Genomic DNA, 27,402 nt, shown 5'->3' on the forward strand with positions numbered 1-27,402 from the left:
GCCACAGAATCAACACAACTTCCCCAAACTTCGAGGAACAACACCACCAAGAGCTAATCGCGATGAAGGGCTTCTTCTTCCTCCTCTCCGCGGTCTTACTGGTTGCTTTTGCAACGGCTGTTCCTCAGCCGAAGAACTGCGGTAAGTTTTTTTTCTTTTTGTTTGATATTTTTCTGTCGTCCTCGAGCGAGGATTTAGTGGTCCTCGAAGCTGCCAGAGGGAAGAGTATTCAATTATTTTCATTTCCTCGAGATTTCATGCTTGTTATGCAGTTAATTTCAGCGCTGACGCATCTAATGTTTTGTTTCTTGGGCGGAAAGTACTTGAGAATGGTTCATACGTTACGAAAACAGTAATTTTTGTATCTATTGCATTATTGTCCCCCTTTTTGTGGGGTGTTATGCTTCAAAAATAATAAACTATAGGCCTAACCTCCAAGTGGGACTTACTAATGTGGACATACTCGCCAAACTGTCTAATTACCAACCTAAATAATTTTTCATCTCTTTCACTTTCTCCTCGCAGTTCCAAATCCCCCTATCAACGCGAGGGTGGACAGTGTCACTTCCACCACCATCAACGTATCCTTCGAGGATCCCGACGACTCCTCATGTCCCATCGTGGCCTACGAGACTACATGGCAGCCGGCCTTGTCCAACGTCGTGCCGAAGGACGCAGAAGGAGAAGGAAACCATGTTTACCACGAGGAAATCACCGATCTCCTCCCCCACACCAAGTACAGGATCTCTATCGTCTCCATATCCTACGACTTGGTCGAGTCTTCTCCTAAAGTCCTGTACGCTACTACGAACTGAGACGCTCTTCTGGGATATATGTAAATGACTGTCTGCTCCCTCCACTTACTAGTTTTAACTGTTTCCTAGGAACTTTGATGAGATAAAGTATACTTAAAGCATTATTTGTTATTTTGCTTTCCCTGATTACGATTGGATTATAACTGTTGTTTTTGGATTAAGTTGCCTAAGTGCCAGCACGGGTCCTTCCCCAAAGGCGGAGGGAAGTGTGATAAGCGTCTAATGGGCAAAAGAGAAGTGTTTTGGACCTCTGGGTTCCTGGAAGAGGTTATAGGCTAACTAATCATGACCAGAATGATTTAGTTAAAAAAGATTTATTCAAGGTTTCTTCTTCTTGGAATTAGTTAATCATATGGCGCATTCGAAATACAATAGGGATCGTTTTAATTTTTGTGCGATTTTAAATTTATTTCTTTGCCATCACTTTGGTAAATTAATGCCAGCCTTCTACAAAATTGGGATTATGTCATGATATCTACATTCTAAATAAATAGATGAATAAGAAATAAAAACAAACAAACAATGTGAAGCACTAAATCCAGAATTCTTCTTCTTGTTAGTAATCACATTCAAAGCTCTCACGTCCCTTGAATATGAATAAAATAATTAGCCCAAAGAGACTTGTGCCCGTTTGAGCACCTTGTACCCATAGAACCATGGTCATATGACTTCGTCAGAGACATATATTTGAACTGCTGAACTTGTCAAAGCATCGTGTAGCCCGGAGTTCAATGCGATATTACTGAATGTACTCAAACCTGAAGAAATCTGGTTAAAATACTTTGATATTTTATAATGACAAGTATGACGGTAAAGATATGAGTGCTAACTGAAAGTGTTAGTATCCAAGAAAGTTTAAAAAACAGAGAGAGATAATGTCAAAGCCTTTTTCGTTATATAACAGAAAAACTAACGATTTTCCAATGCGTAAAGCCAGTGCAACCAACGAGGAGAAAGTCATGAGCTATCTAGATGGCGTATACAAAAAATGTTCTCCGATTTTAAACGGTTATCCTTCTTTTCTGACATCGAAACTTAATTAATAATGTTTTAGAATGAATCAGAAACCTTTTCAAAATAAAATGGACGTAGTTTCTTTGTAATTGCGAGCAATGTTTACTAAAAATGGCCTCGCGAATGTTACTTCCATCTAAAATGCCAAATTGTATAGCCTGCGAAAACGTTAGTGTCGAGTAAATTAAAAAAGGATTTTGGCGCCGATTTCACGCAGTTATCCTTCTTCTCCTACATCAGAACCTAATCCTAAATGTTTTAGAAGGAATGAAAAACCTTATTGAAGTGAAGCGGACCTCGTTTCTTTGTAATTGCGAGCGATGTTTACTAAAAATGGCCTCGCGAATGTTACTTCTATCTAAAATGTCAAATTGCATAGACGGCGAAAACGCTCATGCCGAATAAATAAAAAGAGAATTTTAATCATTTAAATACTATTTGATTAAGTTAGAATCGTAAAGGCGATCCCCTTTTGTCTCAATGTTCCCAACCGTCCCAAAACATTTCAGGCGCCTATGCGAATGTTACTTCTATCTAAAATGTCAAATAGTATAGACGGCGAAAACGCCAGCGCCGAGTCGATAAGAAGACGATTCGGGATCTATAAATGCTATTGGATTCAGTTAAGGGACCCAATCCGATGCTCTTTTGTTACAGAGGAGCCGCTCGCAGCCAAAACATTCCCGTCGCTTATACGGTGGTGGTTCGAAGTCGTCTCTCTCTCTCTCTCTTCCCATGAAAGCGGCAAATGACCTATGACTGGTGGGGGCCAGCAGCAGCTGCGGAGAGTAATGAGCGACCCTGTGGAGAAGATGCTTAACCAGGCAGCTTTGGAGGCTTTGTATTCTGCTACATACGTCGACAATTTCCTAGGTGAGGGGACCTTCGCGGCCCTTTGTCGTTTCCTTTTTGCGTGAGGGGGGCCTTCTCTTTTCTTTTTTTTTTTGGGAAGGGGGCGCTTGCGGAGGGAAGGGGTCGGCTAAAGGCAGCCCGTTTGCGTTTCGAAAATCGGGGAGGGGGCCGTATTTTGTCGTTCCTTCGCGTCAGTGGGCTTTGAGGTCCTTTTTTTCGGGCACGGGATGGGCGGCTAGGGGCAGACCGATTTGCGTTTCGAAAAGGGCGGGAGAGGGGGACTTGGTGAAGGTGGGCTGGATGCGGGCCATATTCCTGAAGAGTCCCTCGTGGGCTTCGTATGTCTTTTGCGGTAGTGGGCGTTTTTGGGCGTCTTACGTTGTCTGGGGGTTAAGGGATGGTTAGTTGGCCAGAGAGATAGAGAAATTATTTCGGAAATGGAGGGTTAGAGGACCAGGTTAATGTGGGTTGGATAGGGGGACTTATTCTTATGGTCATTAACCTAACATGCCATATTTGAAGTCATTAGGTTAGGCTGTAGTCCGATTCATATATAAAGTCTTAAGTATTTAGTCTGGCTGGCGTATCCATACCTGTATGGTTAGGGGTAGGGACCCCCCAATTTGGCAGCTTACAACAGGCCCACAACCTACCTATACCCTAGTCAGTCTTCGTTATCCTAATCCACCCACTTTAATTATGGAGGCCTTCATTCAGTCCATCGGCCTGCATTAATTGGTACAAGATAGGGACAGGACCATTTCATTCAGTTCAGAATATATCCCATCAAATTGCTGTAGAGTAGTCTTTAGGATAGCATAGCCTGTGGATAACTTTAGCCCATAATTTAGTTGGAACAGTTCCATTTTGGTGGTACGCTGATCATCCAATGGATGGAGGGGGATTTTTTAATGTAAACAGTCAGTGCAGGGGTTTTGGTTTTGGCAATCAACTAACCACGGCCACTTCAGGTCTACACTTTTAAATAGCTTGTGAGACTGTAGATCGCATGGAGGGAGTTATTGCTAAGTGAGCATTGTGTTACCTAAAAAGACCTGCCTGCAGCCAAATTATATAGTCATCAAGATAGGCACTAATGTAGCCTACTTCAGATAGCTTTAGCGTAGTCAGATGCATCCACACCTTTATTGGATTGCTACTGGTGCCCATTCAGGTGGAATACAGTGTCAGATTGTATCCCTGTAACTGCTGCTGTCACAGTTTATAGGAGAGATTACGGGGATGCAGGCAGGACAGGTGGGGTTGTGTGGGGGGGTGAAAAAGAGCAAATAAATCGTGGCAAAAGTAATTGTGATGGATCTGTAATACCATCGTAACGTTCTCTATGGAGAAGTGAGGTAAAGTTGCACTGTTATACAATCTCTTGAACCATTGACATCAGCATTACAGTTTTTGTATGATTTTCTACGGTGGACGTGTGGACTGTCAGGTGCAAATGTATCTTGTGCATTCTAGCTAGAGTCTTTTATTAGTGTTTTTATTCATTTGTTACTTATTGTCTGTTATTCATCATTACCTTGACATCTTGGTGCATGGTTTTCATCTCCTTTATGAATCTTGAATGAATTACCATAAAAAAATCCTGATCACTCACACTAGCTGATACATCTAGGGTCAGTGTAAATGCACCCAAAGAATGAGAAAGGGCATACCTGTAGTGACTAGGCATGGCTAGCCTATGAAAATATCTGTTATCCCCCCCAAAAAATTGTATAGAATCCAAAGAAATAACCATTACTGATAGAAAAGTGTACTTTTAGTATGGCTGTGATTGTAATTACATAACCATTCAGTAATACTGCCCAGTAGCCTATTTGTTTTGAATTTAGTTTGCAGTGAAACAAGTAGGCTGTATTGCCTTACATGCCATCTTAAGATTTTACTGTCCATTGACATACAGTGATGGAAAGCAAGAATGCTATTTAATCTGGTTTGGAAATACTTTCTTCATTACAGACACCGTGGAGAACTTACCGGACGAAGTACAGCGAGAGATATCCAGCATGAGAGAGCTGGATGTCCGATATCAAGGTATTTACATTGTAGATGATCTTATAAATTAAAACTTGTATTCCACAAAACAGTGTCTCTAATGGCCTTTGTTAGATTCAGTTTATTACCAGACAAGGCTTGTAGATTTTAAAGGAATGCCTACATTGCAGTCTGAGTAATTTTATCATTAAGTTGAAATATCTATATTTATTTTTCCAAAGTTGTTCAGTACAATAATTAGCTCATTGTTATGCCAAGATTATTCATTTACCAAATTGACATATATCAACAAATTACACAGTATTTTTCTGGCTCATTCCTGAGGTTAAAGCTTCAGTTTCAACCTCGGTAAAAATGTCTTTTATATTTCCAGCCCTCTTACAAGATATGGAGGGTCTTCGTGGCCAGCTCGAGGGTGAGTTGGATTCTATCTCTCTCAAACGCATCATGGTGCAGATACAGGACAAACTCATTTCTACCCAGGAAATTGGCGACGACAAACTTCAAATCGTACAGCACATCTTGGACATAATCGAGAACAGACAGCGGCAGCTGGAGCTGGACTGTAAGAATTTAGGTACGCTCTGAAGAGCTCTGGTTCCGGCACCTCAATCTTGTGATGGCTGTTGTGTATTAGATTTGTAATTCAGATATGAACAAACAATATGGGATTGTTTTTCATGAATACTAGATTAATTGTCTCTACAGGTTGGCAATCATCTCTGAGTGAGTTAATAAAAATTAAATGTCTGTAACCTGTTCTAATACTGCCTGTATATTCATAACAGGCAGCACTAAAAATAATAAGCTAGTTTCTGTGAATTATGAATATAACTACATATTCTGTATTGCATATTGGGGACAAGTTTGATTCAGTTTTGAGAGAGGTTGGTCACTAAGATAATTAGCAGTTAGTAGAACATTGCAATAACATCTTTGCAAGTTCTGGTCTCTGCCTCACAGGTTGATGTTGCTGGTAATAAAATTTAATGTACATAGATATAAGCAACTTGAAATAATACTATATTCCTTTTTATTTTTCTTATAATAGTCATTATAGTGCTGATGCCGCTCTGATGAATTTCAGTTTTAAATTTATCATTTACGTTGATTTTCTTGGAGTGTATAATTTTATGTTGCACGACTTTTCAGACTTTGGCCAGGAACCCGAAAAACCGGAGACCTCGAAGGAGAGAGAGCCAGAGAGAGCGAGCAAGAGAGCGCGCCGCACGAGGAACGAAAACACGGCAAATCACAACGAAAACTCGAACGATGCGCCTCCTGTCGCCCACGCGGAAAAAGTTGTGGCTGCCAAGGTATTTGAATATACAAATGATCTTTCTAACCCTGTTGTTGAGTCGTTGGAACTTCGAAAGTTCAAATTGGGTGCAAATGCTTTTTGTCTTATCTTTCATCTGTATTTATTTTTCTTACTGGTCTGATTCTCATATTGGAGTACTGAGGCTTGCAACATTCTGTTTTTCCAACTAGGGTTGCAGCCTGGCTAGTGATAATAATAATAATCATAAATGATACATACCTTATAGCAAAACCTGTCACTGTCTGTTGAAAATACTCTCTTAATATTTCAATCCTTCGTTTTGCATTTTTTTTTTTTAGCAAGGAACTACTCAAAAGAAAACCACTAAGAAGAAGAAACGGAAAGCCAGAGCGGAGAGGGAGAGAGAAGATTCACCTACGGAAATTCCTATTGATCCTGACGAACCTACCTACTGTCTGTGCGAGCAGGTCAGTAACCAACTGTATATTAAAGACAGAAATTTCTATTGCACATTTAGGGAACTTGTCCGCACTTGCAGTGGGTCATTTATTCAGGCATTTGTGTACAAGGTTATGTTGAAACATAAATCATTACCCAAATGCTTTGCAATGTAGCCTGTTTTAGGGGTCACTTACATTCATTATCCTTTTACTATTTGGTGTTATGAAGTTTGGTAAAACTGGAATTTTGATGCAATTTAACAGGGGTTTACCTCTTTGGCATATCAGCTCATTTGTGTTTCCTGTCTGTAAACTTGGTAGAATAGAGAATTAAGTGCCTAAACAATATTGCTGGCAGTGGGGCAGTTAATTTAAATATTAGTATCGATAGTGCTGTTTGCATTCAGAAGTTTTTTATATTTAATATTTGTGTTTACAAGATGCAAATTGTTATAGCATGGAAATTGTTCCCTACAGAGACTGTAACATGTAATAGGTAGTAATAAAACTGTATGAAGATTTTGAGGCAGTTAGAATTCGCAAGAAAGTTGCGAGTTATAGAGTCTAGTTTAAAAATAAGCCTATCATCAAAATGTTCTATTTCCAGGTCTCTTACGGCGAGATGATTGGGTGTGATAACGATCTGTGCCCTATAGAATGGTTCCACTTCTCTTGTGTCGGCTTGACAAACAAACCCAAGGGAAAATGGTTCTGTCCGAAATGCAGAGGCGACAAACCCACCGTCATGAAGCCCCGCGCACAGTTCTTGAAAGAACTGGAAAAGTACAATAAAGAAAAAGAGGAGAAATCATAAGAGAATCTATTACAAAAAAAAAAGAGGTTTTTGATTATGATTTATAATTGTAAATAAGATTTAATTTACAAAAGATTTTATCTATATTTCACAGAATTATATCATTTCATCTTCGACATGATACACGTTAAAACTTAGCGGTTAAGTCTCATGCTCAACATCGTCTTGTTACCATTAATAATTGTAGTTAATGCTTCCCTCCATCTTGAGTATGATTGATGGTGTATTATCAAAATGAAATCAAGTCTTCTCGGCCAAAGGTATAGTAGTTGTAGTTAGGCTCTTAGACTCATTGTTATGTAACGTACTTTCAACTACTGGTGAAGGGTTTCGCTCAGGTTCCCGTTCTGCGGGCGACGTGGAAACGCCTGACTGGGAACGGAATTGGAGAGAAACCAGGAATTCTACTCTCGTGTTCATCCCCTTTCTCATAGCAATATCATCTATTTCTGCGTGATCTCAGTTTCTTTGTTACTTCTAAAGTAAGACAAGTTGTATCCACAAAATCCCGATACAGAATTTATCCGAGGATTCCAGTTCCAGGGGTGAAGTTGAGTTCATGCTTTAATTTTATACAGATCAATCGGATTTTGAGTCGACATTTTTTGATATTTAATGATGCTGTTCAAAGCTTTGTTTTTCTTTAATTGTTATTAATGTAAACATTTCACGTTTTCTGAAGCTAGGCTTGAAATTTGTATGCTAGATGTACTTGGTTATGTTCACATTAGGCAACTATTTTGTTGTTCGGATGGAGTTTGATAATACAGTAGTAGCTGGTCTACTCGCAGCATTAAATGGTCAAGCAAATAAAGATTGCTTGATATTAACACCAACAACTCATGTTCTTTTCTTTTCATAACAAAAAGTGCGTCACAGTGTTTGTCGTTAAGCACGTACAGTATTTTCAGGATTATGCAAAGGTCATATGATAGTTGTATGTAATTGTTGTATTCATGAAACTTTACTGGAAAATGTACAGGGAACCCAGAATGAAGGTAGTAACCTGTAAAGTTTATTTTTGTATCTGTCTGTAGGCTTTTGTCCCCTCGTCGCTCTTGTGGCTTGACTATGGCGTAAGGCCACAAAATTGTTTGTAACTCTCAATAAGGTACTCTGTTTACAAATACCAAAGAATAATCGTTCTAAGTTCCATTAACTCGGCAGTACAGAATATGTTGTTTTTGTTGAAGTATCTGAAGATAGTGCATGCCATTTTCTCATTGTGTTTTCTTGCTCTGTAAACCGATTGAATTGATGTATTATCTTTGTACGTTTCAAGACTGCAGCTATGGTATTTAAGTGTTCAAAAGTGCCATCTTCAGTTGATTTTGACCGCTAGATTTTGGGTTTTGAGTAAAATGAGTCCATGGCTGGTATATATACTGTATTGTGCATATTTTTGGTTTTATATGATAAGTTGAAACCAGTTTAAAATTTTGTTCGTTTCTTTCAATTACTGTAATTAGACAGGTGACTAACAGGGATTTTATTTAACACAAGTATTCATTAATCATATATCATTTTTTCCAGTTGCTTTATCACTTGCTGGACATGAATTAAGTTTTATGTATCCAGAAGTAAAGCCATTTTGTATTTATTTATTTATTTTGCAATTAATATAATCATGATGCAAAACACTTGAAAATATCTCTTTATGTTAGATATTTGTACAGCCGCACGTTTGTGGTTTTCGTAAACTATTTACTACTAATACTTAAGATTTCCAACCTCCTGACTTCTTGCCAAGCATGAAAACAGGTTGAGCAGACTTATTTGGGGTTACAATTGTAGATTGACTGCTACCAGCATCATTTTACCGTGCTGGTATGCACTAACAAGCAATCTTCAACATTTGGTGCTTGAGAACGTGTTTCTCTCATGTAAAAGAAAATAATTTCCAATCGCTTTCTTCTATAGCTTTCAATGCTTGTGTTAAAAATGAAGAAAATATAAGAAACTGTTACTATGGCTGTCATAATTGTTCTCTCATGAACCAGTTGTTGTGTAGAGATTGCAGTATGTACGATATATGTGACTTTGTTTTATTGAATAAGTTATGTACACAAATCTCTGAAAGAATTATGTTTGCAGCTTATTATATTTTCAGGGGAAGTTAATCTGTTCAAGTCAATATTTGCCTCTCATACAAATAAATCCAATTGGCCAGCAGGAAAGGAGTAATGAATGTTTAAATTGTGGTCTGGTAAGATTATCTGGTATGGTAATAGTGAAAACAGTTCAAATCATCTTCAGCATTTTATGTAGTAAATGGAATGGTTTTACAGTCACCTTTTTCTGTTAAATATGTGTAAAGTTGCCTAGTGTGAACCAACTTTTACGATAACAAAAATGGAACATGTTGTATTCGTTTCAAAGCAGAATTATGTAGCTTTCACTGCCATGTTCATTTTTTATCTTGAAATGTGCTGTACTCTTACTAGGTTTGTTCCCTTTTGCAACATTTACATTTAGAGCTTAGATTTGTAGTACTTTGATTAAACTTCAGCTATTCATCTGATGATGATGCTTGATATGGCGCCATTATTGTATTTATGCAAAGTGCATGAAAGATTAATTACTGGTGTAGTTTGTGAAGAACCAGTTTCTTCTTGGTGTGTCGGTTGAATTCGTCAGGAAGTGCTTTCACAGTTGCTATGCATAATTTTTTAAGTACAGTATTCATTGTATTCATTTATGTATACCCCGAAGGTTCTGGATATTATCACCTTGCTGATGAGACGTGCTGAAAGCACTCTTTGCGGCCCTGTAGATATTTCCGCACATTAGTTTCTTACGAGTTAAAATGAGTAAGGTTCTCTCAACCTAGTGATGGATTTGGGTCTTTCTCCAAGTGATGTTAAAAGAAGTAGTGTTAGGTCATTGTTTAAATTGTCTTATATTTTCTGCTGCAGTATCTAGCAGTAGCTTAGAACAGTGAGGGAAGGTGAGTTCCCCCTTTCCGTGGGCGATTTATTCAGATCTGAGGCTGAGGGAGTGGTCAGGGTGTGCTGTACAATCATTTAGGACCTAGGTAGACTTCGTTTCAACTACTATCTGCTATGTAGGTGACGATGGGTTTATTGCTGAATATTATGCTTGAGGTGTAGATTTTTTCAGATACAGAGTATATGGTAGGGACGGAAGAGGGATTTAGTTGCATGGAGTGTGGTTGCCGATAGTTTTACACTACAGTATATATTTTTTGTCTGGAAGAGTATCATTTAAGGATTTCATTTGGCTTAAAAAAGTATTTAAAAAATTTTGTTTACCATCCGTTGCTGTTGGGTCATATGCCTGGATAGTGGAGTTTTATTTACTATAAAAAATAACATTTACGGATTTCATTTACCAGAGAAGTAACGTTTACAGATTTATTATGCCGTAAAAAGCAACATTTATGGATTTATTCTACCGGAGAAAGTAACATTTACAAATTTCGTTTACCATGGAATGTAGCATTTACAGATTTCATTTACCATAAAAAGAACCATTCATGGATTTAATTTACCACAGAAAGTAACACTGACATATTTTAGTTTACCATCCTTTGCTGTTGGGTAGTGAATTTGGTAGTCTTAACAAGCATATTGGAGCTTCAGAAGTAGTTAGCTGCAATCCATCTCGATTGACTAGACTGGATTACTGTAGTGATATTTGAAGCCTTTCAGTCATAAGGTAAAGAGTGTCAGGAGCAGCAGACTCTTGCTGACGGCTTTATTTGAATCGGATTATTTAATGTGGTGAAGTTCTTTTGCGTAACAGAGTGACAGGAGGAGCGGAGTCTTGTGAACGGCTTTATTCAGAGATTATTTCATTTTGTGATGTTCTTTTGAGTAATTATTTGCATGGAGGTTATGTCAAATTTTAGTTCGGCTGTAATCACGTTCTATATGAGTCTTCTCTGCGTGTATTTTTATTTTAATAAACATTATTGAAACATGTCTCGTGTTGCTTGTTCAAGTTTTATTTAAGCATATTTTTGCTTTTTATTTTTCTGTTTACAACACATTATTAGCGATTGGTTTTGTTTGCAGTTGCTTGAAGTCGGTCCTTTAGCAGACTCGAATTGTTGTTTTGTATTCAGAAAAGGTTTACTGAGTAAATGCCGTTGCTTTCGACAGGCCAAGCATCAAGGAATGCGTGCGATGTCGAAAATTATCTTTAGAGGCGTCACGATTGGAGGAGAATTTAGTTCGTGTCTTCAATTGATTTCTGTCAACACGAAAATGTGATGTGGGACTCGACCCCAAATCCACGAAGTGCTATTTGTAGCTGCCCACCTTAGGTGACGGTCAGTACATTATTGTCATTAAAAAAAGAGACTAGGTAGTTTCTCGACATTTAAAAATTGTCAGTATTGAAATTAGAGAGCAGTTATTTTGAGCAATTTTTTTTCAATAAACTCAAAATACAAAAATACAGTACATATAGATTAGCGAATGCAAACAAAAAAATTTAGAGTAGATTATTTATTACATAGTAGGTGCACTTACTGTTGCCTCTAAGGATTTCTATCTTTTGAAATATTTTAAATATGTTACTTAAGTAACTGATAGATGCTCTATTGTTTTAGTGATATAAGTATCCTCCTGTAGTATTGTACCTGATGTACACTGTCTACTTATCAAACAATACAAAATAGTGTACTTACGACGTTGTATTATTTTGTGGAGAAGTCGAGTATCTGGTTTTGGAAAGCATCACCTAAGGTATACTGAATTATGTACTAATGTATTTGCCATATAAATACAGAACCGAATTCTGTATTTGTGTAGAATGAGGTGCTTTTACAAAGTAAAACTTTCTGTCACCAGCAGAAGATAAACTCAAAATTTTAAATTTTTGTTTATCGAAATAACTTTGATCATTGCAAAGTGAAAATCATTTCTGACTGTTACTAGGATATGTATCACAAATTGTCTGCAAGATCAAATTAAGTATTTGAATATGAGCTGCTAATTTACATACTAATGGTATACATAGTCATATGCAAATCTGTGATACTGTACTCTATTCAGTTATGGAGGCTGTACATTGATGGTAATTATCCGAGCTTCATTACCGATTTGAATATGAGATCGTTATAACAAGGCAGATTAAAACCCTGGGAGGGAATTCAATATGAGATCATTTATTAGAGCAGATTTAAATCCTAGTATTCCATTATTTTAAAATTTCTGTGCTATGCACGGAAGCTCATGTACTTTCCCTACTCATGACACCTATTCTTGTAATTTTTTTTGTTGTCTATTTCTACGACTCTTCAGCTGAAAACCCTTATTCACAGTCAACAGACTATATGAACCTAAGAGGGCTCCAAAGCGAATTAGCCTGCAAAGAGAGAGACACAAAAGTTATAGGAGAAGATGATAAAGCAATAAATATGAGGAAATAGAAAATAAGATCCACACACCTGAATTCAGGAGATGTCAGCAGAAAGCAGGAATGAATCTTTGAGTACGGGAAATGCAGGAGAGAATATTTACCAAAACATGGAACATTACAGTATTTGAAAGGTTCACATTGTCATTTCTCAGTAACCCCTAATGAACTGTAAAAGACCAGTAGGGGAAAAGTTAAGTATACCTTAGTTTAACCAGACCACTGAGCTTATTTTACGTGGCTAAGAACCAATTGGTTACCTAGCAACGGGACCTACAGCTTATTGTGGAATCCGAACCACATTATACCGAGAAATGAATTTTTATCACCAGAAATAAATTCCTCTAATCCTTCACTGGCCGGCTGGAGAATCGAACGCGGCCCTAGGATATTTTTTTATGATCATCCTTCAGGAAACCTCACTTTCACAGACGGAGGAACATGGTTAAGGAGGCAAAATCAACCAAGAAATAGCCGTGTCTGTTATACTTTATTGAAAGTATTCACAGTCACAATCCCATGCTGTACATTAGGTATTGTTGAGTCCATACAATAACAGTATAAATACCTGTACATAAAAAATAAATACACATGTACTGATGTATGCATGAAAACATAATTGCTAGTTCCGTGTATGGAACCTGAAACAATGTGAGTGTACGTCATATGTAATTGTATGAATTTAGTGATTCTAGACTAAATTCTGTCTCCATCCCGAGCTCATCACTACCAGAAGTGGATTACAAAATATTGCATCAATGGAATGCACATTCCTCGTCTTGAATGGAAGATCTTAGCTTAACATACAAAACACCTTTACCATTTGCTTTCCTATAACAAAGGAAAGAATATAATATCTAGACTGTGAAATACATTTGCTGCTTCTATAATTGACACGAAGGTCACACAACGAGTAAACATTTCACTTTCAAACACCTGTAATTTACAAACCAAGATGCAGAATAAAATCAAGGTTCGATATTGAACATTTATAGAGAACACTCCCAGTTCGTTTCGTTTATTTACATTTAATATTGCACTGGGTGTGTATAAATGCAGTTACTGTACTATAAAAATATAGGTATTCAGTACACAAGTGCTCAAATAGAGTACTGTACAATATCTGAAAGAAAGTTCTTATATTTAAAAGTACAATGCACTAAACCAGTATCAAATTTGAGGGATCAGGACTGAAAATAACGACTTTGGTCTCGTACCTCCGGAGTTTTGTTCTTGTAACAATACTAATTCAGTCATTTTCTTTTTGAATTTGAAAACTTGACATTTGTCTCAAATGTCCAGCTTTTATTGACATTTGAGAATTTAGAAATTACCCTAGATGGAAGGGAGGCTGTTGATTACAGATAAATGTGACTACTTTCCTCTCTCTCTCTCTATTTGAAACAGTCTCATAGTATGTGTAACCATCACGTTTACATAATTTCCTTTTCTTAGCTCAGGTTGTTAAAATTACAAATAAATGGATAGTTACTCGACTTCTTTCTTATGAATACATTTGCTATTTTTGACTGTTGAGCTTGATAAAAGGCTGGCAGCTTTTCTGATTCTCCCCACAGCAGTGCAATACTGCTTGTTAAATTTTCCAGATTTGTACCGGTAAACACAATCTTTGAGACCAAGCGATGTGATCACCAAAACTTTCACAAATTAGGATTAATTACCAGTCTCTGGAACCCCACAGGAAAGTAGTTAGTTATCTCAAAATCGAAGAAGAGATGGATTAATGCTCCTAAAGTCTATCATGTTGCAGCCAGACACTGATCTCAAGCACCTTCCTCTTTTATAAAGTAATCAACAAAATATCCTCCTGTATTCCATCTGGGAATGGGACACACCTTTGAAAAGTTATTTACGTCATGGCCATGCCCTTATAACCAGGTTCCCATGAATATTTTTGTACACTTTGACCGAAAGTATCTTTCTTATAAAATTTTATTTCTGCCTACCTAAAATAATTCCTTAATTACAAGACTATAGCTAAAAGTTGCAAAAGAGCCAAAGTTACTGCTAAACTGAGTGCTTCCTTTTGTTTCCTTGGTACACAGAGTAATTGTGCCATGTACACTTGTTACCACAGAGACAAAATGACAAATTTTAGTCGATTTATAAAATTAGCACATGATCTGAACCCTTAAAAGCTGTTGTTTGCAAGTTTTAATTTTTTCTGATACAGAATTATTAATGGTTAAGGTTAACATTATTTCATCTTGAATCACTGCTCCTTTTAAGAACAGTTTTAAATAACCTGTTAACAATCTTTTACTACCAAAGCCTGAGAACATTTAATTTACTGAATACTAGAAAACAAACACTAAATTACTTTTTTGTACAACCTAAAATGAAAAACTTTGTGTTTGACAACATTACCAACTATTTATGCTTTGCGATTATCGTCGACAACTTTCTATGTACAATTTAAAAACGATCAACTCTTCTTCTTCAATTTCCAAATTACACTTAAAAGTATCACAGAAACATTTGACGCTGCATTAAACCCGGAGATGTAAACACTTGTGTCAGGCAAGGTCTCACTTATCCTTAACCTCAGCTTCCAGCAACGCGGACATGATCCCGACCTTCTGCAACTCTTCTATCAATTCTCCATTTTGATGCATTTGTAAGAGGATGTCACAGCCGCCCACAAACTCACCATTGATGAATACCTGAGGTATTGTGGGCCAGTCAGAATATTCCTTGATACCTGCAAAGAAAAATTATAAGAATAAAATCCTCTCTTGTCCTTAGAGGAACTGAATTGTAATCTTTTACTTTTACACAATTTGATGTATATTAAGTAAAAATGATGAATACCTGTATTGTCAAATGTGCTACATAATTTTTCTTGAGTAAGAAATGTTTAAAATAATGGACCCAAATTTAATGTAGTACCTTGTCTCACGTTTTCATCTGCCAAAACGTTGTGTGCATCGTACTCGACCCCGTGCATGCGCATGATTTGCACAACGGCATTGCTAAACCCGCATCTCGGCATATCTGGCGTTCCCTGAAACAATGATTACAGTGTTAAGTGAAAATGAATATCACATTACAGTATGTACAGAAACCTGCTCTGTCTAGAATTTCCAATAGGAAGCCGATTCTAGGATCAAAATAATGTGAAGTTTTTCCCTTAAACAAGGACAGCGGTGATTACAACAGGAAAGGACGTCTGGCAAAAATTCCATCGTTAGAAGTTTGAAAAATTTTACATAATACGAAAAAGGTAACACTTGAATAAAAACTTTCAACTTTTTAAAATCTTGGGATTCAAATCCTACTTAAGACACCTGTACATGAATTAACGTCATTTGTTGATCTTCACTTATGAATCCCTCTTAACTTACAAGAAAGTATTATAATTAATAAAGGAATCTAGATAATTTAGTGTGTAAGTAATATAAAGAAACAGAACACTGGAAATATTAAAAAACTAAGAGCGATCTTGTCAATAATGTTTAATCTTGTAACTGGTACCATATCTTGACAGTTCTCACATTTTAAAATCACACTCGACTATAATAATAGCATATAAACCAAGAGAATGTGTGAATAACAATAACTACCTATGACCTAGATACGCAACTGCTGTGCTGACCTTCAAAAATTAATTGGCTGTCTATGAGCACCACATGTCTGTCCTTGAAGTCGGTAAACGATCTCCAAAACATATGTGAGCAAGAACTCTAGGTATGTTTGTGGGGAAGTTGGGGTTTCAGGGAAGGCAAAGAGCGCTTGGTTGTCCTTGAAGTAGTAATGAATGACTTCCAAAACATATCAGGGAACAAAACAAAAAAGATTGATTACTTTTGGTGCTTACCACCACTGCCATTTGGCTTATTGCTATGGACAATTTTTATTTTCTGACTAAAATTCCTGCATTATCATCAATGGGTCACTATAACAGTTGTTTGAGGTGTTAATTATGAACACAGACACAAGTTGTCTGCTTCTACAATGGTATTGTTGATGGTCAAAAGATAACCTACCCTAAATAACCATTTCGATAACTGATCGTTTTATGTTTATGGTGAGAAATCAATTGGTATTACAGAAACTATAACTGTACAGTGGGTATTATTTTACTTATGGACATTAATTGCTTTCAACATAAAATATAGGTTTTTCTGTTGTATTATGATGTGATTTGAATGATTTTGAGGTTTATTTCCATCGCAAATGAATACTTATCCTTCCCTGGCAAATGATATATATAAAATTAATAAAATTACGACTTGTCAGAATACTGCACCCCCCTCTCCATAGCTAATACGGCAAAACTGTAATCAGTAAACACAGTTTTGCCGTATTAGCTATGGAGAAGGGGGTGCAGTATTCTGACAAGTCGGTAATTTTATTAATTATGTATACAGTATATCATTTGCCGGGGAAGGATAAGTATTCATTTGCGATGGAAATAAACCTCAAAATCATTCAAATCACATCATAATACAACAGAAAAACCTATATTTTATGTTGAAAGCAATTAATGTCCATAAGTAAAATAATACCTTACAGTGTTACGACAAAACATTATGAAAGCAATGCAGAACCACAGATTAACCTACATTAGCCTAACCTGAAACTTAGCCTACCTTAAAATCTAGTTTAAACTAATACCAAACCTGACTGAAATCTAGCTTGACTTAAAACCTAACCTAACCTAAAATCTAACCTAACCTAAAACGTAGATTTTTCTAAAAACCTAGCTTAACCTAAAACCTAACCTAACCTAAAACCTACCATAAAATAAGTACTAGGACAACCTAAAACCTAGCCTGACCTAAAACATAGCCTAAACTAAAACCTAGCAAAACCTAAACCAGCCTAACCTAAAAAATCTAGCCTAGGGTGGGTTACGTACCTTTATAAAGACCACAACTTTACTGTTAGCTACGAGCTTATCGAAATACTCTTTGCTGCCAACAACTTCTGCACTGTAATATCTCGCGAGGTTACAGGTCACCGGCCGGGCTGACCTGAGCAATCGGGCCGCAGAAAACATGTCGATACAGTTGTAAAGTTAGAAAGTTTACCAGAAACTTTATATAAAGTTACAGAGGTTACTCAGTGACCTACAGAGAGAGAGCCGTGTGTTTTGGGATGTTGCGTCGTCTGCTCGCGACCCCGCGTCCGATTCCTGTGAAAGTTGCGTAACGGAGTGTTATAAATACTATAAAGGAATGTAAAGGCTGACTATACATATAAAATGTATGAAATAAATAATTTGATAGTTTTTATAGGTTGATTATCGAGTTTAGATAATAGATCTAGAAAATTCATTATAAGAATCGCACGTAGTTCCCGTGTCCGATTCCTATAAAAGTTTTAATAAACATACTATAAAACGACTTAAAGACTTGATATAAATATTTTGTGTATTGAATATTTAATTTAATATTTTTATAAACTAATTATTGCCTATAAATAACCGAGAGCGAAATTTCGTTATAAAAATTGCACTGATCGTTTCGGACAACTTCCCAGCTGTTGGTGTTGGTGGAGCCATGACAACAACAAGACGTCATTTTTGGGGAAAAGGTAGATGTATTCTCTCTATTTTTGCATTATTGTATTCTCTATAAGTGTAGGGCAAAAGGTGGAAACCTCTGACAACAAATAAATGACTTGGCAGCATTAAATCGGCGAAGAATCGTGTCAATTCGAAGGTCGTTGAAGTGTTCGAAAGATCTAAGAGTCGAGTTGCCAGGTTGTCATATCTCGAGTACCCCCCTCCCCCCCTAGGGCTTCCCATCTAAAATGCCATGCAAGGCCACCCTCCCCCCCCCCTCGAACAAATGGAGACTCAGACTCTCTGAGTCTTGGCCAAAGTTTCGACGAGTCAGTCTGTGTCGGTACCTGGTCGAGGGTAGACGTGTGTGTGTGAACTTCTACTCCGTATATTCCGAGACTCGTATTTCGAGATACGCGAATTTTAAAAATTTATCAATAAATCACTATATTTTTTTTTCGTGCATGACGAAATTGAATCAGTGTAAATCGAAAGGAAATTTATATATATTAAAAACAAGTAATTTAGTGCGGAAATTAAATCATAGGTTGTATAATTTTATTCTTTTCAGAATCGATCAAAATTATCGATAACATCTTATATTTAAAACAGACAGAAGTAAACTATTATTTTAAATAAAACATATTTTAACGTTCCGAAAACAAAAAAAAATATATAACAATAATGTTCGTGATGTTGGAAAACGCAACACAGGTGCATCTTGTGCCGGAGTTAAGGTAAAAGGTGTTATATATATATATATATATATATATATATATATATATATATATATATATATATATATATATATATATATATATATATATATATATATATATATATATATATATATATATAATATATATATAATTATACAGTATATATAATTATATATTATATATAATTTTTCTTTACAGGTGTTGAAATAAACTGCATACATCTGATGTTATCACAGAATGTAGTTGTATAAATATATATATATAGATTAAGGTTACAGGTTGTGGGACAGAATAAATAGGTTAAGGTTATATTGAAGGTTAATATACTTATTTTTTTGTAAGAGAGATCTATCAGTTGATTGATTGGTTTGTGTAATCTGGAGTTGCAAAGTGTATGGTCATCTGTTAATGATTTATCACGTTTTAGCATTATTTAGTTTTTAAATTCGTTATAAGCATAAAAACTCGTGATTATTATCACGTAATTTCACGTGACACTTTTTAATATACAGTAATGGCCCATCTAATTTAATTTGACACTTTTTTACAAGTAGTTGCCCGTCTAATTTGATTTGACACTTTTTATAAGTAGTGGCCCATCTAAATTAACTTGACACTTTTTTATTAGTGGTCAATCTAATTTAATTTGACACTTTTTTATGAGTAGTGGCCCACATAATTTAATTTGACACTCATTAATAAGTAGTGGTCCATCTAATTTAATTTAACACTTTTTTATAAGTAGTCGTCCATCTAATTTGATCTGACACTTTTTTTATAAGTAGTGGCCCGTCTAATTTGATTTAGCACATTTTTATTAGTGGCCCACCTAAATTAACTTGACACTTTTTTATAAGTAGTGGGCCGACACTTTTTTAATAAATAGTGGCCCATCTAATTTAATTTGACACTTTTTTTAATAAGTAGTGGCCCATCTAATAATCGCCTGACACTTTTTTCAAGTAGTGGCCCTTAGTTTTTGTGTAAATTCACAACTGCAACAAATAACTTGTAAAACAAAATGGTAATAATTTCATGACATACGAGCTTACAGTTATCAAATGACGGGATTACAATAGACACATTTATGTGAATTAACAGAAATTTCCTTAGTGCAAAGCGTAAGCCTACGTGCATAGGCCTATGTGTAATTTTTGTTGTTGTCACGCTTTTGTTTCAATTGTTGTACTTGGAATTGTGATAGAAACGATTCAAAGTGTAAAATAACACAGTTTCCCAATCTTCAGAAACGTGGGTCTAACCTGCTGTTTATAGGCCTATGTATAATTCTTTTTATTGTTTCAATTGTGTGTTTGGAAGTGTGATAGATACTTATTGAAGTTTTTAAATTAATATAATTTTCTCCAGTCTTTAGCAAAATCCAAAATGGTTCTTTGGTTTCCGAAATATTTAATGTTTATATATAAAAAGAATCGTTTTGATGAAAATGCTTACCCCATTACCACATTTAATTAATGTACGTCTTTTATATAGGCATAGTTCGTGTAAATTTATGTATGATTTAAATAAGCCTTGGTCTATAATTCGTGTGAATTCAGTTTTCGAATTTTTTGTGTTCGTCTGGTCCAAAAGTTGGACATTTTCCGCACTTTTTTCTGTCCGCACTTTTTCTGTCCGACCTCAGATCTTAAAAACTACTGAGGCTAGAGGGCTGCAAATTGTTATGTTGATCATCCAACCTCCAATCATCAAACATACCAAATTGCAGCCCTCTAGCCTCAGTAGTTTTCATTTTATTTGAGGTTAAAGTTAGCCATAATCGTGCTTCTGGCAACGATTTAGGATATGCCGCCACTGGGCCTCGGTTAAAGTTTCATGGGCCGCGGTTCATTCGGCATTATACCGAGACCACCGAAAGATAGAACTATTTTCGGTGGCCTTTATTATATGCTGTAGCGGCTGTACAGAAAACTCGATTGCGCCGAAGAAACTTCGGAGCATTTTTTCCTTGTAAGTGTAAATTCAATAGTAACATCCAAACTTATATTCGTCTTAATTATTGGATGTATGTTTATTTATTTATGTTATGTATTTACTTTTTATTTATTTTTATGATGCTAGCTTTTGTTCTCATGAACATTGGCAGGATAATTGGTTGCTGATAAGTTGGCCTTATGCCAGCACTGGCCCTTGGCACGTGCGTGCATCCATTCCGTGCCCATAACCTTTGAATTACGCTCTTCTCGACCGTGAACTTTTCCATAGGCCTATTGCTGTTTATGGAGGAATAAATTCTTGGCATTGATGCATTGATGAACCCAATGGATTTATATTGAGTTTAAAATAAACACAAGTGTAATATTCTTGGTCCATTTTGTTTGGTAAAAGAATTAAGCAAAACGTTCTTTCAAGATTTTGACGAAAATTAGACCAATGGTGGACCTAATACCTGGATTTTAACGAGATGAGATTGTGCATTTTCGGTTGGAGGGACGCATTTCTAAGCCTTGGCGGAGGTTTACTGTCTCCAAACGCTCATTTTTACCACTTTTATCCAGATTGTTCACAGATTATCACTGTACAAGCTTAAGATGACCGTTAAATTTTAGGTTAGCTTATAAAGAACAGAATGTAGGCCTATTCATGCAAAAAAAAAAAAACTTCAAACACGAGATAGAATTGCTTTATTTCCCTGTCATAAAAATACTCGATTAGAAACAAAGCGAAGCAGAATAAACTTGAATAAACTTATATGTCCTACAGAAAGCCATTGACCAATAAGACTGATGTATATAAACTCTCCTAATAATTATTTCATAAGTGCAACTGCGAGGTTTTCCTCCTGTTACACCTTTCCAACCTATCTATTCTCAATATCCTTTCCAGCACTGAATGACCTCATAGGTCTTGGTCTTTGGCCCAAACTTTATATTCCAATAAGACAGCTGTCCCCATCGGCCTAAAATCTCCTCATTAAGCTTTAATCTAAGCGTCGTAAATCGCGCGGCCGAGGGATTGATTAGGCGCATAACAAATGTGACTGATTGTACTCTGTCCTCTAGTTGTTGCTGTTGCTGTTCTTCTTCTTCTTCTTCTTCTTCTTCTTCTTCTGCTTCTTCTTCTTCTTCTTCTTCGTTGGTCAATCGATCTTTCCTTCAGTCACTCCTGCACCCTTGACATACGTCCGTTCGCTCGCATATGATTGTACGTTACGCTTTTTTTTTCTCCTTTTTTCGTCATTCCGCGTCGTGAATGACACGAACCCCGTAATGTGAAATCGCCGTATTGATGAAACGTAATAACCGCTATTTTCAAAACCGGTTTTGAAATAAATCAACGGTTTTTTAATAATTTTAAAATGGGTTACGGTTTAAACTCCGTTTCCGCCATGATGATGGCGGCTTGGAAAAATCGAAGCCAGAGGTGACCTTGGGAGATAGATATATTTATATTGCTGTTGTCTAGCCGATGCATCATTGATCTGAGGTGACGTATTTACTTATTAGTTTACTTATTTATTTATTGAATTGTTTACTTATTTACACATTTCCTTCTTTATTTTTTACTTTTATATTTATTTATCCATATATTTATTTGTGCTGGGAGCTTTCCCTTTTGGGTGGGGGACTATCAGGCCTAGTCCAAACCTACACAAAGGGCGAGTGGACTGATTGATTGTCATAATTTTCCTGGCGTCACAAGACCGAGGGACAAAATGTCACGTACCTAAAATGACCATTATTTATTTATTTACATATTTATTTATTTTGGTGGCTAGTTTCCCCATTGGGGGTTGGGAGGTTGTTAGACCTAGTCCTTGCATATTCAAAGATCGACGTTACTGATTGATTCTCATTTTCCTGCCGTCACAAAAATTTAATTAATAAATAATATGAAACGACTGTCAGGAGAGGGTTGAGTAAAGATGGAAGAAAGGGGAATAGGAAAGGAGATAAAACCAAATGAAATTGAAATGGGTTGCAGCAAAGGGCCTACGGGACGCCACAAAAACCCTTTAGTAAATGCCTACAGTGTATCACATAAGGTGCACTGATGGCACTAGACTACCCTTCCCCCACCCCTCCCACGGATAGAACAACGAAGGATTGATCGACCCAGAGCCGAGAGAGAGAGAGAGAGAGAGAGAGAGAGAGAGAGAGAGAGAGAGAGAGAGAGAGAGCTCAGACGAGTGATGGGATATTTGCATGTCATATACCCGTTCTCAAACTTCGATTCTCTGCAAACGTGTCCGTGCGGTGCCCTGGATTAAATTCGGTTGATTTTTCTGTCAGTCATCAGGATTCTGTTTTTCCTAAGAGTTGAAAAGCCCACAGGAAGCTTAGAGAAAGCCTACAGAAAGTCTAAAGAAGGCCTACAGAAAGTCTAAAGAAGGCCTACAGAAAGCCTAAAGAAGACCCAAAGAAGGCCTACAGAAAGTAGAGAAAGCCTAAAGAAGGCCTACAGAAAGTACAGAAGGTCTAAAGAAGCCCTACAGAAAGTAGAGAAAGCCTAAAGAAGGCATACCAAAATCCTATGGGAAGCTTTCAGAAAGACTAGAGAAAGCCTACAAAGGCCTAAAGAAAGCCTATAGAAAGTCTACAGATAGTCTAAAGAAAGCTTACAGAAAGCCCAAAGAAGGCCTACAGAAAGCCCAAAGAAGGCCTACAGAAAGCCCAAAGGAGGCCTACAGAAAGCCCAAAGAAGACTTATAGAAAGCCCAAAGAAGGCCTACAGGAAGCCCACTGAAAACCTACAGAATGACTAGGGTAAGTCTAAAGCAAGCCTACAGAAAGCCTAAAGAAATCCTACAAAAGTCTAAAGCAAGCCTGCAAAAAGCTTAAAGAAAGCCTACAGAATGACTTCAGAAACCCTACAGAAAGCCAAAAGCCTACAGTAAATCTAAAGAAAGGCCAGATTTCGTTCATCAACTTTGGGTTCTTTATAGACGATTGGATGCCCGTGGGTCAGGGCGTGGGGCCAGCAGCCTCACCCCAGAATACCCAAAAACCTGAGGGACACCTCCCCCATAGAACCTTCCCCACCCCCTCCATGATACGATGTCCACAAAGGCATGGCAAATCCTGACGGAAATCCTGATTTATGGTGAAATCCTAGATCCTTTGGGTGACCTGATACGCTAGACCAATGTCTAGTCTCTCTCTCTCTCTCTCTCTCTCTCTCTCTCTCTCTCTCTCTCTCTCTCTCTCTCTCTCTCTCTCTCTTCTCAGGGAAGGTCTTCAACGAGGTAATCAACTGGTAATCTCTCTTTCATTGCAAGTCTTCGACGAGGTAATCCCTCAGTCTTAGAGGAAATCGATAGGTAATCTCTCTCTCTCTCTCTCTCTCTCTCTCTCTCTCTCTCTCTCTCTCTCTCTCTCTCTCTCTCTCTCAGGGGAGGTCCTCAGGGAGGTAATCCTCAACCTAGAGGTAATCAGTAGGTAATCTCTCTCTCTATCTCTCGCTCTTGGTGGAGGTCCTCGATGAGGTAATACCTCAATCGTAGAGGTAATCTCTCTCTGTTGAGATAAGTCTGGAACGGTATAAGACGCCTGGTGTGGACGTCTGGACTTCGTACCCACACAACAAGCGGCCGAGAGAGAGAGAGAGAGAGAGAGAGAGAGAGAGAGAGAGAGAGAGAGAGCGGTGCATTGGCGACGGCCGGGCTGCTTTGAGTCCATATCAGCTGGGATATACTTGCATTATGCAGGCTGAGCTATGGCAGTTTTTCACTTTGCATAATGAAGCGGTGAACTGCTTCTCTCTCTCTCTCTCTCTCTCTCTCTCTCTCTCTCTCTCTCTCTCTCTAGTGTGGAAACCTGGGGTCCTGGTTTCCTAGTCCTTTCCAGAAGAACAAGTCAAATCTTTTGAGCTAGAAGACTATAGTACTAGTTGCATATAGTTTGTCACCGTATCGATTGCAGGAGATGAAGAACAACAACAGGTCGAATACTAGTACTAGTTTAGTTACTTTTTCACCGTATCGATTGAAGAAGAAGAACAATAAGTCGAATCTGTCGAGCAATCAGACTAGTACTAGTTAATTTTTCACCGTATCGATTGAAGAAGAAGAGCAATAACAAGTCGAATCGGTGGAGCAATCAGACTAGTACTAGTTAATTTTTCTCCGTATGAAATGAAGAAGAACAACAAGAATTCGACTCTATCTAGCAACCAGACTATAGTAGTACTAGTGACTAGTTTTTCTTCATATCGATTGAAGAACAACAACTAGTCGAATCTGTCAAATAACTAGACTAGTACTAGTTAGTTTTTCACCGTATCAGTTATGGAGAAACCTGGGGCCATGGCTTCCTAACCCTTTGAATAAGAAGAAGAATAACAACAACAAAAAACAATAGCAACAACAAGTCGAATGTGTCGAGCAACCAGACTATAACTAGTTAGTTACTAGCTCGGCTACTAGTTTCTCGCCGCATCGATTGTCGAGCTAGCGAGCCTCGCCTCCATGGAAGCAAGCGCAAAGGTATCACGAATGCATTCTCTCTCTCTCTCTCTCTCTCTCTCTCTCTCTCTCTCTCTCTCTCTCTCTCTCTCTCTCTCCTCCTAGCGCCCTGGAGACTCCTTGGCGCCAGACGCCTTTCCTAAAGGGATGAGGACGGTGATGTTTTGAGGGAGAGTCTCTCTCTCTCTCTCTCTCTCATATTTCTGGTATTATTTTATAGCAATATGGTAAAACTCTCTCTCTCTCTCTCTCTCTCTCTCTCTCTCTCTCTCTCTCTCTATTTCTGGTATTATTTCATTGCCATATGGTAAAACTTTCTCTCTCTCTCTCTCTCTCTCTCTCTCTCTCTCTCTCTCTCTCTCTCTCTCTCTCTCTCTCATATTTATGGTAATATTTCATTGCCATATGGTAAAACTCTCTCTCTCTCTCTCTCTCTCTCTCTCTCTCTCTCTCTCTCTCTCTCTCTCTCTCTCTCTCTCTCTTTCCAGCAGCAGGAGGTTGGAGGTTTTGGCTCGGATGCGAGATGATGGTGGCTGGGGTGGGGATTAGGACATTGGGGTGGGGGGGGTGGGGAGGTTGGGAAGTGTTGCAGGACATGTGGATAAATGTTCCAGTGTCAGAATTGAATTGATGAGTTCCTGATCACTTTTTATTGAATTACTGGATTTTTATCAGTTTTAGGTTGAATCAGTGAATTTTTTTTTTATCAGTTTTGGATTGAATTAGTGAATTTTTTATCAGTTTTGTTTTGAATTGGTGATTTATTTTTTAGTTTTAAGTTGAATTAATTATTTTTTTATCAGTTTTGGATTGAATTAGTGGATTTTTTATCAGTTTTGGATTGAATTAGTGAGTTTTGTACTAGTTATAGCTTGAATCATATAGTGAAATTTTTTTTTAGTTTTAGGTTGAATTAGTGAATTTTTTTATTAGTTTTGGATTGAATAAGCGAATTTTTTTATTAGTTTTGGATTGAATTAGTGAATTTTTAAAATTATTTTTCGATTGAATTAGTGAAATTTTTTATAACTTTTTTGTTGAATTAGTGAATTTATTTATCACTTTTTTGCTGAAATAATGAGTTGTTTATCAGTTTTGGATTGAATTAGTGAATTTTTGTATCAGTTGTGGATTGAATTAGTAATATTTTTTATTTTGGATTGAATTAGTGAATTTTTATCAGTTTTAGGTTTAATCAGTGAATTTTTTATTAGTTTTAGGTTGAATTAGTGAATTTTTATCAGATTTTTTGTTGTATTAATGAATTGTTTATCGGTTTGGATTGAGTTAGTGAATTTTTAGTACAGTTTCAGTTTGAATTAGTAAGTTTAGTTAATTTTTTAAAAATCAATTTCAGTTTGAATTAGTGAATTGCTTTCCAGTTTCAGATGTGAATTAGAGATTTTATTTTCTAATGTCACATTTTAATCATACTTTTTTCTCAATTTTTTTTGTTTAATTTTACATAAACGCCTGCCCTTACATATGTCTGCTAGATTATTATTATTATTATTATTATTATTATTATTATTATTATTATTATTATTATTATTATTATAAGACAGTAGCAATTGCAGTAATAGTAACAATAACGAAAATATTAGTTGGAGAGAGAGAAAAAGTGACAGACACAAAATGAAAGCATTTCTTTCTTAACTCCCTTCTTAGACATTTCACTCGACGGAAATGCCACATCACTCATTGTGTATTTCCTCAAAAGCCCCGTCGCCTGCATTGTCAGCCTTCTTCCAGCCCGTGCTACGGAAGAAGAAGGCGCTAGGGTCGAAAATAAGAGGAAAAACCTCACAATAAGATAACCCCTTCAAGAGTAAAGCGGGCGCGTTTCTTTTGTTGCCGAGTGGAACGCGCCCGCTCGCCCGTTGATGAGGGAACAATGGAAGATGCTTTTGGGGAGATTATTGTTATTATTATTATTATTATTATTATTATTATTATTATTATTATTATTATTAAGGCTGGTTTTAGCTGCCAGTTTGTGATGTAAAAGGGTTAAGGCTCACAGCCATTGACTTGTTGTCAACATGTTTGCTGCATGTAAGCAACAAGTTGCCGACATATGTTTAGGACCTTGCTGTAGTGTGGACTTTCCTGGT

General features: G+C 36.9%; 3 protein-coding genes and 1 long non-coding RNA gene across 7 annotated transcripts in view; 3 read left to right on the top strand and 1 right to left on the bottom strand.

The window, feature by feature from the left end:
• Window positions 1-919, top strand: LOC136825138 (uncharacterized). The gene is made up of 2 exons (XR_010849253.1): window positions 1-141; window positions 526-919. It is a non-coding gene; the product is annotated as an uncharacterized lncRNA (long non-coding RNA).
• Window positions 920-2,504: 1,585 nt separating this feature from the next.
• LOC136825368 (inhibitor of growth protein 1-like) lies at window positions 2,505-11,172 on the top strand. Of its 2 annotated transcripts, none has more exons than XM_067081637.1 (6): window positions 2,505-2,702; window positions 4,659-4,733; window positions 5,068-5,271; window positions 5,847-6,010; window positions 6,315-6,443; window positions 7,024-11,172. In XM_067081637.1, the coding sequence occupies exons 1-6, from the start codon at window positions 2,585-2,587 to the stop codon at window positions 7,228-7,230; spliced, it is 897 nt and encodes a 298-aa protein (XP_066937738.1). In that variant the 5' UTR covers window positions 2,505-2,584; the 3' UTR covers window positions 7,231-11,172. The 2 variants fall into 2 exon arrangements, with proteins under 2 accessions (XP_066937738.1, XP_066937739.1); XM_067081638.1 differs by having other exon boundaries at window positions 2,511-2,702; window positions 5,068-5,259.
• Window positions 11,173-13,086: 1,914 nt separating this feature from the next.
• Window positions 13,087-17,798, bottom strand: Grx5 (Glutaredoxin 5). Its single transcript, XM_067081640.1, has 3 exons — window positions 17,498-17,798; window positions 15,526-15,640; window positions 13,087-15,337 (listed from the first exon to the last, which is right to left on the bottom strand). The coding sequence occupies exons 1-3, from the start codon at window positions 17,636-17,638 to the stop codon at window positions 15,165-15,167; spliced, it is 429 nt and encodes a 142-aa protein (XP_066937741.1). The 5' UTR covers window positions 17,639-17,798; the 3' UTR covers window positions 13,087-15,164.
• A 314-nt stretch (window positions 17,799-18,112) lies between these two features.
• Window positions 18,113-27,402, top strand: part of LOC136825370 (mucin-17-like) — a 46,514-nt gene continuing 37,224 nt past the window's right edge. Inside the window, exons 1-2 of one of the 3 annotated variants that reach the window (XM_067081643.1) lie at window positions 18,478-18,512; window positions 18,717-18,882. Coding sequence is in view for 1 of the 3 variants with exons in the window: in XM_067081641.1 (XP_066937742.1) it covers window positions 18,141-18,174 (34 nt within the window). In the remaining 2 variants the exon portion in view is untranslated. Of the gene's footprint in view, window positions 18,175-18,476; window positions 18,883-27,402 lie in introns of those variants that run through there. The other 2 variants (XM_067081641.1, XM_067081642.1) reach the window with 2 other exon arrangements.

The sequence above is a fragment of the Macrobrachium rosenbergii genome, chromosome 37 (assembly GCF_040412425.1).
Source record: "Macrobrachium rosenbergii isolate ZJJX-2024 chromosome 37, ASM4041242v1, whole genome shotgun sequence".
NCBI lineage: Eukaryota > Metazoa > Arthropoda > Malacostraca > Decapoda > Palaemonidae > Macrobrachium > Macrobrachium rosenbergii.

Coding starts and splice junctions, on each gene's coding strand:
- LOC136825368 (XM_067081637.1), top strand. CDS start 2,585: ATGACTGGTGGGGGCCAGCAGCAGCTGCGGAGAGTAATGAGCGACCCT. Junction 2,703..4,658: donor ATACGTCGACAATTTCCTAG/GTGAGGGGACCT, acceptor TCTTCATTACAG/ACACCGTGGAGAACTTACCG. Junction 5,272..5,846: donor GCTGGACTGTAAGAATTTAG/GTACGCTCTGAA, acceptor ACGACTTTTCAG/ACTTTGGCCAGGAACCCGAA.
- Grx5 (XM_067081640.1), bottom strand. CDS start 17,638: ATGTTTTCTGCGGCCCGATTGCTCAGGTCAGCCCGGCCGGTGACCTGT. Junction 15,641..17,497: donor AAGTTGTGGTCTTTATAAAG/GTACGTAACCCA, acceptor TCATTGTTTCAG/GGAACGCCAGATATGCCGAG. Junction 15,338..15,525: donor AGATGAAAACGTGAGACAAG/GTACTACATTAA, acceptor TTTTCTTTGCAG/GTATCAAGGAATATTCTGAC.